Source organism: Neovison vison, chromosome 1 (assembly GCF_020171115.1).
Source record: "Neovison vison isolate M4711 chromosome 1, ASM_NN_V1, whole genome shotgun sequence".
Lineage (NCBI taxonomy): Eukaryota > Metazoa > Chordata > Mammalia > Carnivora > Mustelidae > Neogale > Neogale vison.
In genome coordinates, this window is record NC_058091.1 from 226,012,757 (window position 1) to 226,030,429 (window position 17,673).

At 36.3% G+C, this 17,673-nt stretch overlaps 1 protein-coding gene across 1 annotated transcript in view; it reads right to left on the reverse strand.

The window, feature by feature from the left end:
• The window catches only part of ZSWIM6 (zinc finger SWIM-type containing 6), a 199,584-nt gene that overhangs the window by 14,085 nt on the left and 167,826 nt on the right, over positions 1 to 17,673 (reverse strand). The window contains exons 5-9 of the mRNA XM_044224065.1: positions 10,658 to 10,837; positions 6,200 to 6,376; positions 5,779 to 5,925; positions 1,954 to 2,100; positions 50 to 310 (exon numbers count right to left, since the gene is read on the reverse strand). Coding sequence (XP_044080000.1) covers positions 50 to 310; positions 1,954 to 2,100; positions 5,779 to 5,925; positions 6,200 to 6,376; positions 10,658 to 10,837 — 912 coding nt within the window. The remainder of the gene's footprint in view (positions 1 to 49; positions 311 to 1,953; positions 2,101 to 5,778; positions 5,926 to 6,199; positions 6,377 to 10,657; positions 10,838 to 17,673) is intronic.

The window sequence follows — 17,673 nt, forward strand, 5'->3', positions numbered from 1 at the left end:
GTCTTAATAAAGTTGGCAGAACAAGTGGAAAACTTCTTTATCACACTACCTTCTAATAGGAAGACTGCTTGCTTGCGAAAAATTTTCACCAGTGTGTCATCCAATTCAATTTCCTGAAGCTTGGAAATGAGTTGCTCCTCATTCCGGCAAACCTTCTCTTGTGTGTACAACCCATCAGGCATGATACGCTGCTGTCCCAGCCCAACCAGGGCTACTTCCACAGCTAATGTTAAGTAGGATTCCCCTTCCTCTAAGAATTTGTGTGCAGGAAGATGTTGATATTCCAGAGACTTGCACTGTCCCATATTCTCTGTAAAATGTCACAAATGAAACCAGAGTTCAGATACAATACTTTTGCAGGTACTGATAGGTACGAATATTTATTTTACCCAGTACTGAAACATGAATTATTTGAGAACTAGGTAACAGCTTTCTAGGATCCTTTAAAACATGACCATGAATGACCAGATATGTATGTTTTGGGGGAATAGACTATTACAAATATTTTTCTCCCAGTGAAAATGAATCACCAAAAACCCCTACAAATCTAAGAAGAAATAGTAAGAATATTTAAGAGTGAAAAAAGACTTTAAACAAGAGCAAAATTACATAATGACTACAATAGTTACCAACTCTTTGAAGCATGGCATTAAAAAAAAGTTTCCAAACTGTTATCACAATGTTGAAATTTAATGAGAAAAGTAGAGACGACAACAACGTAACCCAGTTTCAAGGTCCTTTCTGTTACCAAAGAGCCATCAGTTACCAAAAGAGGAAGGACTCTTTGGACATTCTCTTATCTCTGTTGAAGTATTTCTCTTAGAAATGTTAACAAACTTAAACCAGCAAACTCCCAAGGAAAGGGATCAGAGTCATACCTTTCACAGTCCTGACAAAGTCTGGGGCACCAATAACCCATGAAGGCAAACACCACAGAAGAAATTATGGAGGCGCCATATAATTAACCCTCTGAGTTCACCTGGGCATGAAAGCAGCTGAGGGACAACCCTTCCTGCCTTCCACACCTCTGTCCACAGCCCACACGTAGTCATTTTAGGGATGATGCTTAAGTCTCAAGAGGCAGAGAGAAATTTCAAAACACTGCTTTATAGGAATGTGTGATATCAAACACTTTTAATGACATTAGATAGTTCTCTTAAAGTAGACTACAACCCATTTAAGTGACAAGTAACTTCTAATGCAGAAAAATTTCTAGTTCTAAATGCTATGATACACATCTTTATTTTAAATCATGATGCTGGAAAACAGTGATAAATGCAGATAATTCTTAGATCCAGAATCACTGGCTAGAAGAAAATAAGTATCTTTAAGATTATTTATTTATTTGAGAGAGGGAGTGAGTGAGTTAGAGAGAAAGCATGAGCAGGGGGAAGGGTAGAGAGAAAAGCAGGCTTCAACTGAGCAGAGAGCTGGATGCCAGGTTCCATGCCAGGACCTTGGGATCATGATCTGAGCTGAAGGCAGACGCTTAATCAACTGGGCTACCCAGGTGCTCAATATCTTAAAGGTTCTTTTTTTTTTACTTTTTAAAAAGATTTTATTTACTTATTTGACAGAGATCACAAGTAGGCAGAGAGGCAGGCAGAGAGAGAGGGGAGAAGCAGGCTCCCTGCTGAGCAGAGAGCCCAATTCGGGGCTTGATCCCAGGACCCTGAGGATCATGACCTGAGCCGAAGGCAGAGGCTTAACCCACTGAGCCACCGAGGCATCCCAGTATCTTTAAGGTTCTTAACACACGTTGCCAATTGTCAATTCCAGGACTTTCCCCGTTTGTAAAGCCTTCCACAAAAGCATGCTTTCCTTGCTCTCTTGCTAACTGTAAGTACTATTAACCCTATGGATTCATTAAACAAACTGTGACCAAAACAATGACCAATGACACTCAGGCTAAGGGAGAAAAGCACATGAGGGAGAGAATGCTACTAGTGTTACCTGTAAAATCGGAGAACCCAGAGAAGTTTTCATCATCAATTCGGCAGGCTTCCATGAGGCTGCTGAAAAGAGTGCCCACAGGGTCCAGGGGGTGTCCGACCCAGCCTTCAAGATTGGTTATTGAGGTGATGCTTTTATGGGGTAGCTCTGTGTAAGAAAAGGGAATTGAGAGATGGAAACAAGTAGAGGAAGAGAGGCTTTACCACTTAATAGTGGCATCCTAACAAATTAGTACTGAATTCAATTGGCAATTCCTCTTTAACTAAAAAGAACAAAGATACACACAATCCCCAACATGTTACCTACTTTGTGTTCATAGAGGTTATCTGTAAATCGGTATAAATGGTGCCAACTTTCTAGGATGGTCCCCGAACATCAATTCACGTGTCCAAGATACTGGGTGAACATTACTACTTATACTATTAAATGATGTTGCGTGAGGACAAATGAGTTCCAAATTTTCACCTGAGAAGTGAGGAACAACTCTCCTTACTTCCCCAAGAGAAGCATTAGAGAAGACTTTGAAGTCCCCCTGGAATGATCACTGGCTAATCATATTAAGAAGATTACCCTCAGAGTCCATGTTCAGTGGGTCATCTATACTGGAGACTAGAGGGGAGTGGTAACCTGGGTCCAAGTTGGACCCCTCTATGGATATCATTAAAGTACTCTCCTTGCATCTACAAAGGCCTCATTATCACGGCTCTGTATGCCATTTAAGAGAGGCCCTTTGCCACAAAGGAGAACTATAGCATAAAGTAACATATAATTTAGATGAAACGTATCCTTTTTCATTTTCTTCACAGAATGGTAGCACTTTCAAGTTCTTAAGTTAAATTACAGAGTTCTGAGAAAAAAAGCTGTAAATATTTTAAGATACGTTCCTTGTAAAGAATGCAGTATTTTACATCCAAATGTTTACTAAAGTAATAAATAACAGTAGCTCCTTCTTAAAGAAAATATAATGAAGTCTGTATACAATATAAAATATCCAAGACAAAAACTGGCTTTTTACAAATCGCTAAAGAACCATTCCATGAATCCAATATTGCTTTAGAAGTCTTCTGGTTTTGGACTATCAACTATCAGTACATGAAAATGAGGAATTGCCTGGCACAAACTATTAAAATTTAAAGGTTGGGTCCTATATTCCTTGAAAGGGGCTTTCCCTTTGGTTTCTGTCACTGGCTTTCACATACAAAACCAGTATGAAAAAAGAAAACATGAGTTAACTCTCAGAACAACAAAACATGTATGTTTAATGGAAAGCGGGGGGAGGAAACGTGTGTGTGTATGTGTAAAGGCATGTGATGTAAGGAAGTGTTGTACTTACACAAATAAATCTATTTTCAAGTGATGGAAACGAGAGAGAAAATTTTATAAAGTATTTCCTCTATTTTCCTTCCACACAAAAATTAGTGAAAGCAACACGGAAATAAGGGAAATAAATTTTTAAAAAGGAGAACAATTTTTTTTCAGAATCAAGAAACTAAGTGAACTAAGACAGAGAAAGAAAATACCGTATGATCTCTCCTATATGTGGAATCTGAAAAAAAATATCCAAGCTCCTAGACACAGAGAACAGACTGGTAGTTCTGTTCAGAGGCAGGGGTGGATATGAGTGAAAGGGGGAAAGGGGGAAAGGTAAAAACTTGCACTTATACGATGAGCAAATCATGGCGATATAATAAGGTATAGCATGACAACTATAGCTAATAATGCTGCATTACATAGATGAAAGTTGCTAAGAGTAAATCTCAAAAGTTGTCGTCACAAGAAAAAAAATGTGTAACTCTATATGGTGACAGATATTAACTAGATTTACTGTGGTGATCATTTTATATCGAATCATTATACTGCATAACTGAACTAATATGATTTTATGCAAATATATCTCAACAACAATAAAACCTGACATATTATGCCAAATAGTACTGAAAATGTATAAGGTATATATTTACTAATCTCGACCACATAGCAAATAAATATCATGGCAATTTGGAATTATAACAGCCAATGAAAAACCCGTTCTTTAAATATGGACCCCAAAAAAGAGAGAGAAAGATACAGGTATAGAGATGCAATCATAGTAATAACTTAAGAATAGTCTGAAATAAGTTTTCACTGCTCACAGGATAAAAAGGAGAAATGGGTCTAAGAGTGGTTTCAAAGATAATTAAAAGAGTCTAACTTAACATATATTCTAACTTACCTACACAAACTAACATTTTTACACTTTGCATTTCCTAGATATTGCAACATTTTTATTAAATTCAGTTTAAAAACACTTCTAACACAAGCTTATAATGATTTTTTAATAATATGATATTTTAATCTAATAACCATCATAACCTAGCTTTAATTTTACAGTATAAAAAGTACCTCACTCTCTCTTAGCCTGAAAATTACTTTCTATCCTTCATACTATACAGAAGTAGATAGCTTCTGGCTATAGACTGTTTAGTGTTTGGGAAGAGGAGGCTGTTTCAGAAAAAATTTCCAAACGTCCAAGCAATATATTTTGCAAACACATCTTGTAATCAGTTACGTTACGAAGAACATGAAGAAATGGACAAAATAGTGATCACTAGGGATATTACATTCCAATTCCATCTAAGCTCCCCTTTTTTGGTGTAAATTTTTAACTCTAAAAAATTTTCCTTCATCATATAAATGATAATGTTAGTTCACATTTATAATAAGTCTGAAATAGATGATATTAAAGGTTGTAACAAAAGCTCACTTTAACCTCCAGCTTATTTCAACAACTTTTGATAAATTTTAGCTGTATCCTTGGGTGTGTGCATAATCACAATAGGATTAAAAACCAAAACATGACTCAAAAAATCCCCCAGCAACTAAAGTATCTCTCCGAATAAGAAATAAAACTCCAGACTGAAAAAACAAACCTAATCAAAGAAACATAAAAAGATTTATACCTATAGAAGGAACAATAAGTACACTGATTATTCAGAAAAAGCATACAGACAATTTTTTCTGGTCGGGGCCTTATGCATGTTAATGTAACTCTCTGCAATTGCTATTGCTCAGCAATACTTATTTAAAATTTAAAAGATTAATAGTAAACTAAAATAAAGCTAACTTAAAATGTGTTTGTCAGTTGGCAGCTCATCAAACTGTTATTTATAGAATTTTAAAAATCCAGGAATTTTGATCACTTAAAATAAAGATCATATCCTAAAGTGCAAATTGTTACAGGTAAAAAGTTTTAGAGTGCTTACACGCCGTGCCAGACTCTTTTAAGAGCATTATAGGAATTAACTAATTTAATTTCCTCAACAACTCTTAAGAGACAGGTCTACTAAGCCCTAGTCCACAGATGAGGAATCTAAATCGCAGGAGCTCAAATCACTGCCTAAGGTCTCCCACCTGAGACCTACAGCTAGGATTCAAACATAGACAAGTCTTCCCCCAGACTCCTCACTGTTAGAATTAAAACGCACTTTCACTAAAGAAGATATCTGGCCAACCAGCATTTTCAGTAATTCAGACACACTAAATAATTACTTGGGGGGGAAAAAAGATTTTTTAAAAATCATGTAATTTTTAAAATTAATCAGTTATTTTTTTTAATTGACTAACCCAAGAAATGTTTTTAAAAATCTTATTTCTTACAACATTCAACCAGGAAAAATGTGCCTAAAATTTCTCACAGACCAGCTATTAAATATTCCCAATGAGTGGCAGGAAATGTCATCTTCATTGCTCTAATTTCAGAAGCACTCTCACTCAAGAGACGACAAAATCTAGTCATGTCATCACCAAGAATCCCATTCCAATGAAAACAAACTCCTTCCCATTCACCTTTTTTTTGAGTTCGGAACATTTCCAACTGCTTCTGTTGTTGTCGTCTTAACGTGTTAACAATAGCTATTGCTAATCTCAGTGCTTCTCTGGGGTACCCATGAGAACGTAACGCATCCACTCTTGCACAAGCTGTAGGAACATGTTCTAAAACAAAAAGTTAAGGGCAGAAAGTTGCCATCGTCAGATATATCTACAAAAACAGCACTTAAACAGTAAGATGTTTCCCCCCAAAATACTATTCAAAAGACACAAGAAACCATTTCTGAACTTGGATTTGAATGAAACACTCCGCTCCTACTGCCAAGCATTCATCCATCTCCCACTGAATCCTTTGACTCTCCACCTCCCACTCCAATAATGCTATAGAAACGAAACAAAGAAGTAAGTCATGAAATGTCTTTCCGGTTTGGCCACTTACCATGCCAGAGGGGCCACCCGCGGGAGTCAAAGAGGGAGTTTTCAGTGTCGTCATGGTAACAGTAGTTGGTGTATAGGTCACTGCTGATAATGTGCTGCAAGTGGCTATCCTGCCAGTGGAGATCGCACGCCTCGATGGCTCGGGTGAACACTGTCCGATGTGGCCTGTTCGACGAATCTGTTTTTTCCACAATTCAGAAAGCCATGTCAGCTACTATTCACGTGTGAATCCCTCAGTCATACCATTCTGTGGCCAGATGTTCATGAACACACTCACACACACTGTCCTGCACCCCCTAAGCAGAAGGATGAAGGGGGAATACTCTCACGTCCTAAGTACTAGGAGGCAAGTCAGCCCAAAGAGCCACCATCCACTCACTTGTTTTTATCAAACACACACACTCTGCAGCCATCAAAGCTAAGGTTAAAGGCATCCTGCAAAAAGAAGTGTCAAGTCTAGTTTCCATGCCAAATACACTCGGAGGAGGCACTCGGTACAAAAATCACATGAAAACTCACTGCTCCCCACTTCTGAGGTGCTGTGGTGGGCTGCCCTGATGGGATCAACAGCTCTCACAAACACTATGCAAGAGATGTGACACCAGCCATGGAACCTTTCAGGAAGATGCAATCAGCCTTTAAAGATATGCAGAAGGGTTGTGCTTTTGGTTGTATTTTTTAACTATATTGTGCGGTTTTGCACAATTAAAACTATTATGCTTCTTGGGATATAATAATTAAATGCCACTTTATATCCCAAAGGGCATAAATGCATATATTTAACATTTCACAAAGCCACACAACATAGCTACAAAACAAACCAGCGCACTTACCTTGCCCCTACAGGCTGTCTCCTGACTCCTGTGCAGGTTCCATGACTGGTGTGATGTCCCCAGCATAGTGTATGCCGGGGCATCACAAAAGAGCAGAAGCATACACTCCGAAGAGGATTCAAGTTTCAGGACCTGACGGAGAAAAGAAATGTTTGGGGAATAAAGAATATTCTCATCCCAACTCCTGGGAATACTCAGTCCCTCTGGATAACATGGTTCAAATTCTGTAATTGCAATCCCACCCCGTGGGTCCCCGCTCCAGACTTACCTTCAACTGTGGCACAAACCATAGCAAGTCTCAATTGAAAATCAGGGTTACAAACTATGCTTATGCATATGTATTTTACTTAGCTCAAGTATCAGCCCTCACTGTACTGAGACTTAACTCGGTGAGAAGCAAACTGCAGCTTTGGCTAAGCAAAAAGAGGGAATCTTGAAAACCGAAACACAGCCATCTAGCACACTCATCTAGCACAACTCCCCTATTCTGCTGATTGAGCCAAAAACCAAGAGAAGTGATGGGACTGGCAAGGTCCCATGGCCAGGCATGGCAGTCAAGATCAAAACCCAAATATCCACACTCTGAATTCAGGAATTTCAGCTGTTGTGCAAGGCTTCTGAGGGGTCTTTAACAGAGAGACACATTACATCAGCTTGGTTTCAGGTCAACTTAGATATCTGTATTTGAATGTGAAACATATCAAAATGTATGATGACATAATTTGCGAGGCATAATACTGACAGTATCTGATACAGCCCTGCCCAGTGCACAGATGCTCACCTTGCAAACAGGAAGAAGGGGCCCCATATTTAAGGGCCTCTGAACCTATCACGGCTTTTTGCTGAGCAAGATAGAGACAGTCCTATCCAACAAATAATTGGTCCCGTGACCTCTGTCATTGGTTAAATATTCCTAAGTCCAAATTTTATACATTTTAAGTGGCTCTGTCATTTCACTATTTTTATTTAACTCTAATCATAGAAACAGAATTTAAAACTAGAAGGAGACTTAAAAAAGAAACTTAGTATTCTGCATGTATTAAAAAATTAAGAGTTCTACTTCTCAATTGGCTTACTGTAGTATCAATAATAAAATTAAGTTGTAGAGTATGACTCCATTTAAAAAAAAACTCAACTTTTCACATATGTGCATGTGATTGTATGAGCAAAGAGAAAAGTACAGGAACACATCCCACTTTTATTACTGGTTAGCTATAAAAGACCAATAAAAACCATTCTAACAAAAAAGGCTAAATATTCTGGCTCCTCTATACAGAAAACAAAAAAAGAGAAAAAAAAAGCTAAATACTAATGAAATAATAATTAAATGAAACTGCAAAATATAAAGTCTTAGTAACATGGAAAATAAAGACTGTGTATATAGACAATGACCACAAAAATAAATTTGATCAGCATCAAAATTATGGCCACTTTTTACCTTACATGTGTAGTTTGTTTTTTTTTTTTCAATTTTTGCAACAAGACGGAAAAAAGACATGGATTACCTTAATGAAATTTTCGAAATGACAAATACATAAATTTATGAACAGATTTTAAATATAAAGTACATATAACATTACTACCTGCTGATTAAAGAAAATCTGGGATTTTCAGAAAAGTAAAAAGGGGAAAACTATTCGCTCTATTATAAAAAAATTAAAATAAAAAAACTGGCTATCATCTGGTACATTAAAAAAAACCCTACTCTTTCAAAGAGAGTGGATTTTAATGTTATTAATTAATTTTAACAAATAATCTTAGCTAAGACAAGGCCCAACTCCCCCTTCACATTCACTCCAGCACAGCAGCATATCCAACTCTGCCCACAGCTTAAGTCCTGCTGCACACGCTCCACCCAGTTGCAGTGGCGCGGCTGCTGGGCTCTGCGGGCTACCGCAGACTCTCCCCTGCACTCCAATAGAGGTGCTACAGGCTGAACATCAACATCCCTCTGTACAGACGTCTCTTCTGACAGCCCCCGCAAGAGGATATGGATATTCTGCTAAAAACAGGAACCCTGTACCATTAGGCCCAACAGCGAGAGACAATTGCCCTAATTAGAAACTAGATTCTGACTTCATGTGCCTGGACCAAACCATACATGAAATGAACTGTTTTCTTCTGCAGGTTGGACCATTTCTTAAAAGGCTCTCTAAAGTCCATGGAATATTTCTGTTCCATCAAAGACAAAGTGACCAAATGTAAAGTAAAATAGTAAACTATAAAATGTTAGGCTGGCAGTGCCAAAAAGTAGATGAGGAGTGGAACAGAGAAACCTCAAAATAAAATTAAGTAAAAGGAGATTTATTAAACAAAATAATCATGGGCAATAAAGGTATGATAGATTTCAAATACTAAATTCCCAAGGCAAATATCTCTAGACAAAGCAAAGCCAGATCTTTTCTAAGTCCTAAAACTTCTTTTTGATTGGACAAGTCCCTGTGGAGTCATACATCTCATTTTTTTTGTAGAGACCGAAAGCCCTATTTTAACATTCATACTCAACACAATGTCTAGCTCTTTCTAGTGGAACCAACTCCATATAGCGTCAGCACATACAGAACGACAATCTTGATTCTGGATCCTTCCAGGGTCTTTTAACTACTACCGTACATCGTTCATAACTTTAAAGTCTGTCAAATCCTCCTGACCCCAAAAAAGGCAGCAGGAGCACAAAAATCACACAAAAATAGTGACATGAATTAGTGAAGGAATTTTTTTTTTTGTAAAACTTAATTGAGGACTTGGTTCTGAAAGAAAAAAGAAAATAGTACAATAGCTGGAAAGGAAAATGAGGAAGGATTTTGAGATTTTTTTGCAGATGAGAGGAACATCACTGATCTAAATGGATGGATCCAACAGAAAAGGGGAAGCTGAAAAAACAGCATAGAAATGAGAGACACAGGCCCTTAAGAGGACATATGGAAATGTCTGAAAACATCTCTTAATTGTCCCAAAGATTGGAGGGCACTATTAGAGCTTACAGCAGGTAGGACCAAGTATGCTAGACAATCCTTTACAATAAAGAATTTTCCTACTTCAAATAATGAATACTGTTTTTCTGAAAATAAATAAATTGGGGAAAAAAAAAAAAAGAATTTTCCTACTTCAAATGCCAACAGCATCCCATGACCCTCCAGCTCAGTCATAAATGTTTATTTGCTATATATTAAAACTAACAATTTTTAACTGATGAAATTACACAGCAACCCCAATATGAATTGCATTGCACCAACAGAGATAAAAACACAGTTTCTCAAGCCTCTCAATATTTTGTTTTACAAGGTAATGTATTATCACCCTATTCCATGATTTTTAAAAACTATTTCCCAAACTAAATAATTACTAGGGAATTTTAACACATACTCATACATAAAAGTATAATACTTTTTACTTTTACTATTTAATAATATCTATCTGTATTCTGATAATATAAAAAAACACACACAAAGGAATCAGGTAAAAATGAAAAATGCATATATTCATGTTCAAAACATGAAGTCCTTAAATTCTTTTAAGGTCTAGAAGGCAAAATAATTTTCCCACATACATTGTAAGTTACTATTAGAAGCATATATACACACTCAGGTGGACACAAAGTGAACAGAATATTACTGTGGACTCACCTTGGTTGGCATTTGCACCCTGAGGCAAAGCATTGGTTAAGTTGGGTAATTCACTGCCATGATTTCCATCTTCCCATGGACAGACATCTACACTGTTCCACTTTTTCAGCTGTTTTAACCAACTGGCCTTTTGCTCCAACTTGCAGTGGGGGTTTAAAACTATACACATCCACAGAGCACCTAATTTAAAGGGAGAAAGGGAAGTGAATTTCAAAAATTATAAAAATTTCCAATTCTAATTTCCAAGGTCACATTTTAAATGCTTTCAAAATGGACTCAGGTCTGCTGTTTTTACAACTCAATTCTCTCCTTAATCCAAACCATAAATCTCATACAGAGTTTAATGGAAGAACAACAGAACCCAAATTTGAACCAAATAGCCAAACACTGTTACACATAAAGATGAAAGATGATTTCAAATGCTAACTGTAATCACCTTCGTACTTGTGTGACATTTTGGACAAAAATACCAATAAAGAATAAAACCTTATGGTCCAGTTTGTCACTTTAATTTACAAATGGTTTTTATATATGAATTCTGGAACAAACCACGCTAAATGGTTCTTTGATGCAATAATTAAATTTCCCTTTTTATAATGAAATCATAAAGATATATAATGGGCACCAGCAGTTTCCCAGTTTTATAAGCTGTCTAAACTTTATGATATTTTAAAATTAGTATGCATATCTATACATTAATATGCATATTTATAGATCAAAAGATCTTTAAAATTCACTTAGACATACCTCCTTAAATGATTTAACCAGAAACTGAACTTATTACAAGTGAAATCACTAAATTTAGTCTTTATGTGAATGAAATTAAATATTTATCAAAATTCCACTTGTTTTTCAAAGGAAAAGCTATAATGAATTTAGAAGGGATAACTCATAATTTGAATTAAGTACAGATAAAATTTACTATTCTTCTCTACATTCTTCAGAGATAGCTAATTAAATAATTATTTCACAAGTTCTAAAACTTTAAGTTTTACTTTACTAATTTCAACACAAGACAGATTCTATTATTTCAAACCCATTCTCAACACTTTTTCTTTGAACAGGTACATGTATCTGGATCTATTTTAATCAACTATGTTAGCTGAGTGAATAACAAAGGTAGAAATGAGCAGTTTGTTCTGTCCAAAAGAGATGCTTTACATTCTTCCACATTTAAAATTGGCAAGTTTTCCAAGTGAATATCAATAGATAAATGAATAAAGATGTGGTGTGCACACATACACACTACGGAATATTATTCAGCCATTAAAAATGAAGCCTCTATTTCTAACAATGATGGAACTAGACAGTACAAATGCTAAGTAACATAAGTCAGTCAAAGAAAGACAAATACCATATGGTTTCACTCATATGTGGAATTTAAGAAACAAAACAAATGAACAAAGGAAAGGAGAGGAAGAAACAAACCAAGAAAGAGACTTTTAACTACAAAGAACAAACTAATGGTTCCCAGAGGGGAAATGGGTAGGGGGATGGGTAAAATAGGTGATAGGGATTAAAGAGTACACTTATAATGATGAGCAGAGTAATGTATAGAATTGTTGAATCACTATACTAAACACCTGAAACTAAAATAACACTGTATGCTAACTATATTGGAATTAAAATTAAAAACTTAATTAGCAAGCTTCTTCAATTACAGAATCTGATATTTTAAATATCAAATAACCTTTACCAACAGAAAATAAAAATGGCTACAACCTATTTAAGTCACAGATATTTAAATATTGCATTTCTATATTTTCAATTGGCATTTTTAAATGCCAATTAAAAACAAAATGTGATCAGTTAAAATGAAATAAACCCACTACAGCCTATCTCTCCCCAAGAAAACAGAAAGCAGCAACCTGAGTACTCTATAAAGTAAGTAAAAGCAAGCAGACTGGAGAAATAAAACTTTAAGAAGTAAGCCACATCACGCTGATTTCCTGTTACATTTTCCCCTTCTGCTACCTCCTGGCATGGACAGATTAGCTCCATTTGGCAATAGAGGGTACATACAGTAAAAACTTAAGAAAAATCTCATCTGGTTGGTGAGATAACTGGGAAAAGTGGCCCTCCTCACACTCAGGAGTTGGAGCCAGGTAGATCCAATCTGTAGGTACCAACAGGTCTAAGTCTAGTGCACCAGAAAGACCAAAAGCAGCGGATCAAAGCTTTGAAAATTATGGATATATCACCCAAATCAGATAAAACGGAAGTTAAGTATGAATCTACCCTGATTATTGGTTGTATGCTTTAAAAAAACAAAACAATGCCCCAGAGGACTTTAATAAGACCCAGACTCAGGGGACACCTGGATGGCTCAGGTCATGATCCCATGGTCCTGGGACTGGGCCCTGCATTGCATGGGGCTCCCTACTCAACAGGAAGCCTGCTGCTTCTTCTCCCACTCCCCCTGTTTGTGTTCTCACTCTCTGCCTGTCAAATAAATAAAATCTTAAAAAAAAAAAAAAAAAAAAGAAGAAGAAGAAGAAGAAGACCTAGGCCTTCACAACACAGTATGTGAAATGTCCGGCATCCAAAATCACTTGGCTTACAAAGAAACAGGGAAATGTGATCAATTCTCAAGGGAAAAAAACAATCAGCAGATGCTGACGAAGAAGAACCAGATGTTAGAATTATCAGTCAGAGATTTTTATAGCAACTATTTTAACTATACTCCATGAGATGAAGGTAAAAACTAATGAAAGGAGTAAAACACCAACTATTAAAAGAACCAACTAGAAAGTTTAGAAGTGAAAAAAATTATCTGAAATAAAAAATCCACTGGATGGGATCAATGGCAAAAGGGATATGAGAGAGGGAAAAGTTAGTGAATGTGAAGATAGTAATGATCTCATCTGAAGAACACAGAAAATCTTAGACAAGTGGGAAAACATCAGAAGATGTAACACTTGTGTCATTGGAGCCCCAGAAGATGAGACACAGATACAGAAAAATGTGGAAGAAATGACTGCAAACTTCCAAATTTGGAAAAATTATGAATTTTACAGAATGAAGAGGCTCAGCCAACCACAAAAAGAGTAAACTCAAAGAAAGCCATGCCCAACATCTCATAATCAAATCACTAAAACCAAACCTAGATTAAAAAATCTTGAGGGGCGCCTGGGTGGCTCAGTGAGTTAAGCCTCTGCCTTGGGCTCAGGTCATGATCCCAGGATCCTGGGATGGAGCCCCATGCCGGGCTTTCTGCTCAGCAGGGAGCCTGCTTCTCTGCCTACCTGTGGTCTCTCTTTCTCTCTGTCAAATAAATAAAAAAAATCTTTTTAAAAAATAAAAAAAATAAAAATAACTCTTGAAAGCAAAGACTAAAACACCATATATGGAAGAACAACTCAAATAATTTGGGATTTCTCATCAGAAATCACAGAGGATAAAGGACAGTGGAACAGCATCTTCAAAGTGTTGAAAGAAACTAAAGCGTCAACACAAAATTCTATATCCAACAAAAATATTGCTCAGGAACGGTGGTGAAATAAAGTTATCCTCACATCAAGAAAAACTAAGCATTTGTTGCCAAAGAGACTTGTTCTAGAAGAAATGTTAAAGGAAGTACTTTAGGCTAAAGAAAAATAATACCAGAGTGAACTGGGAAATACAGGAATAAAAGAAGAGCAATAGAAATGATACATACCTGACTACATATAACAAGCTGCTTTTGTCCTTTTAAGTTGTTTAAAATAAATGTGAGTATTGAAAGCAGCAATATGGACACTGCCTTATGGCATTTTAAATGTATGAAGATGTAATACACATAAAAACTGTAACATAAAGAAGGGAGAGTAAAGGGACCTAGAAGATTGTTAAAACTCTACAGTCTACTTAAAGTGGCAAAATATGAACTCAAAGTAGAAAGGTTAAGGTTAAGTATGTTTATTATAATACCAAAACCATTAAAACTATACAAAGAGACACAAACAAAAAAGACAATAGATTAAATGAAATACTAAAAAAGGTTAGAACAATCCAAAGAAGAGGAGAAAGCGGGGAAGAAGGAACTAAGGAATAAAAACAGAGAGGATAATAAACAGAAAACAAGTAAAATGGTAGACTTAAACCTAAATACTATCAACCAATTTTTTTTTTTAAAGATTTTATTTATTTATTAGACAGAGAGAGAAATCACAAGCAGGCAGAGAGGCAGGCAGAGAGAGAGAAGGGGGAAGCAGGCTCCCTGCTGAGCAGAGAGCCCGACGCGGGACTCGATCCCAGGACTCTGAGATCATGACCTGGGCCGAAGGCAGCGGCTTAACCCACTGAGCCACCCAGGCGCCCACTATCAACCAATTTAAGCCTCAATGACATTTACAGAACATTCATTCTACCTATTACTAGAAAAAACAAAACAAAACACTACTCTTTTTAAAATGCACAAAGAATATTCACCAACGGAGTCTGTATTCTAGACAATAAAACAACTTTGACAAATTTGAAAGAACTGAAAACATACAAAGTATATTCTCTGATGTAACAGAATTAAACCAGAAATCAATAACAGGAAGGTATTTGGAAAATTCCCTAAATAACACTTATTTATGAATAACTCGTGATTAAAAGAGGAAGTGACAAGAAAAATCAGAAAATACTCTGTACTGAATGAAAACACAACAAAATCTGTGATCAACAGCTAAAACGAGAATAGAGGGAAATGTATAGTATTAAGTACTTCCAGTAGAAAAGAAAAGCAATAATCTAGACATTCACCTTAAGAAACTAGAAAGAGAATGAGAAATAAACAGCAAACAGAAGGAAGTAACAGATCAGATATTAATTAAATAGAAAACTGCCCACCTCCCAAATTCTATGAAACCAAAAGATGAATGAAATCAATAAACCTATAATTAGAGAGAAAAAAAAGAAAGACAAACTATCAGTATCAGGAATAGAAGAGGACATATCATTATAACTCCTAAAGAGGCATTAAAAGGCTCATAACAGAATTCTATGAATAACTTTATGCCCATAAATTTAACTAATTAGATAAAATAAACAAATTCCTTGAAAATAAAAAATTACTAGAGTTCACTAAGAAAGCGATAATAACCTGAATAGTAATAAACTTATTAAAGAAATTAAATCTGTAATTAAAAATCTCTGACAATGCTGGTCCAGATTTTTCCCTGGAGAAGTATACCAAATATTTAAGAAAGAATACCAAGGGGCACCTGGGTGGCTCAGTGAGTTAAAGCCTCTGCCTTTGGCTCAGGTCATGGTCCCAGGGTCCAGGGATCAAGCCCTGCATGGGGCTCTCTGCTCAGCAGGAAGCCTGCTTCCCCTCTCTCTCTGCCTGCCTCTCCGCCTACTTGTGACCTCTGTCTGTCAAATAAATAAATAAAATCTTAAAAAACAAAACAAAACAAAAAAGAATACCAATTCTACACAGTATCTTCCTGAAAACAGAGAAGGGAATGGTTTCCAACTTATTTTAAGAGGCCGGCATTACCCAGACACCAAAACCAGACAAAGATATTACAAGGAAATACAATTACAGATCAATATCCCTCAAGAACATAGAAGTAAAACACCTCAACAAAATATTAGAAAATCTGATTAAGAAATATACAAAAAGGAAAATACACTACAACCAGTACAGTTTATCCCAGGAAAGCAAGGCTGGATTGACATTAAAATTCAGAGTCAGTAACTCATTTTATTAACAGTCTAAGAAAAAACAAAAACAAAAACATGACCATTTCAACAGATGCAGAATAAGCAATTTTCTTCAACAAAAAAAGCAACTGACAAAATTCAACATTACTTCATAACAAATAAAACTCTCAGCAAAACAGGAACAGAAGATAACTTGGCCTGATAAAGTCATCTGCAAAAGAAATCCTACATTAACATCATAATGGCAAAAGACTGAACTTTCTTTCTGACATCAAAACAGGGCATAGATGTCGGCTCTTACCTCTAGTGCTCAAAATCACACTGGGAGACAGACCCTCTGAAGCTGGCTCCACAACCAGCACTGAGCCTGATGAAGGCCTCGATCTCAAGACACAGCTTTACTAATAAATGCGTAAGACTGGAAACAACCTGAATGTCTTTGAACTGGTGAACGGATAAACAAACTGCTGCATTCATATAACTGATCACTACCCAGTAGTAAGAAACAAAGCCCTGACACACACATAATATCTCAAATGCCATTATACTTACTAAGTGAAGGAAGCCAGAAGCAAAAGTATATGTGTCTGAACACACACATACACTCTCATTATTTAATTTACAGAACATTTTAGAAAAGGCAAAGCTAAAAGGACTAATCACCAATACAAGGATTGAGAGTCAGCAATGGAAATGACACATGGGAACAGGGTGAGGGAAATTTTTGGAGGGGATATAACCATTTCATATGTTGATTGTGGTAACTGTTACAGGACTCTATTCATTTGTCCTAACTCAAAACTGTACAGCAAAAAATTCAGATGTATGTATTTTTTCATAGTTACAATAGACATTTATTTAAAGTAATTCATTTGCAGTCCAAAGAGTGCTAAATTGTACATTTCAGGTTTAATCAACTTCTTAAAATTACTTTGAGGACACAGGCAACCACAAATGTCAACTATGATCCTTTCTTTGCCCATTTTTCTCTCTCCCTCCTCTTTCCTGCCTAACTCTTTCAGATATCATTTAAGGTAGAATTTATCCTCACATACTGTCCATTGCTCTTTTTTTTTTTTTCAAGATTTTTAAAAAAAATTTATTTATTAAAGAGTATGAGAGAGATCACAAGCAAGGGGTAGGGGTAGAGGGAGAAGCAGACTCCCCACTAAGCAGGGAACCCAAGGTGGGACTCGATCCCAGGGCCCTGGGATCATGACCTGAGCCAAAGGCAGACACTTAACCAACTGAGTCACCCAAGCACCCAATTCACTGCTCTTTATGCAAAATCTGCTGCTTTGCGGTCAGGTGCAGCGCTCCCATAATGTGAGTCATCCTGTTACTATCAAGATTCCTAGGAAGTCTTGTTATGGCTTCTGTTA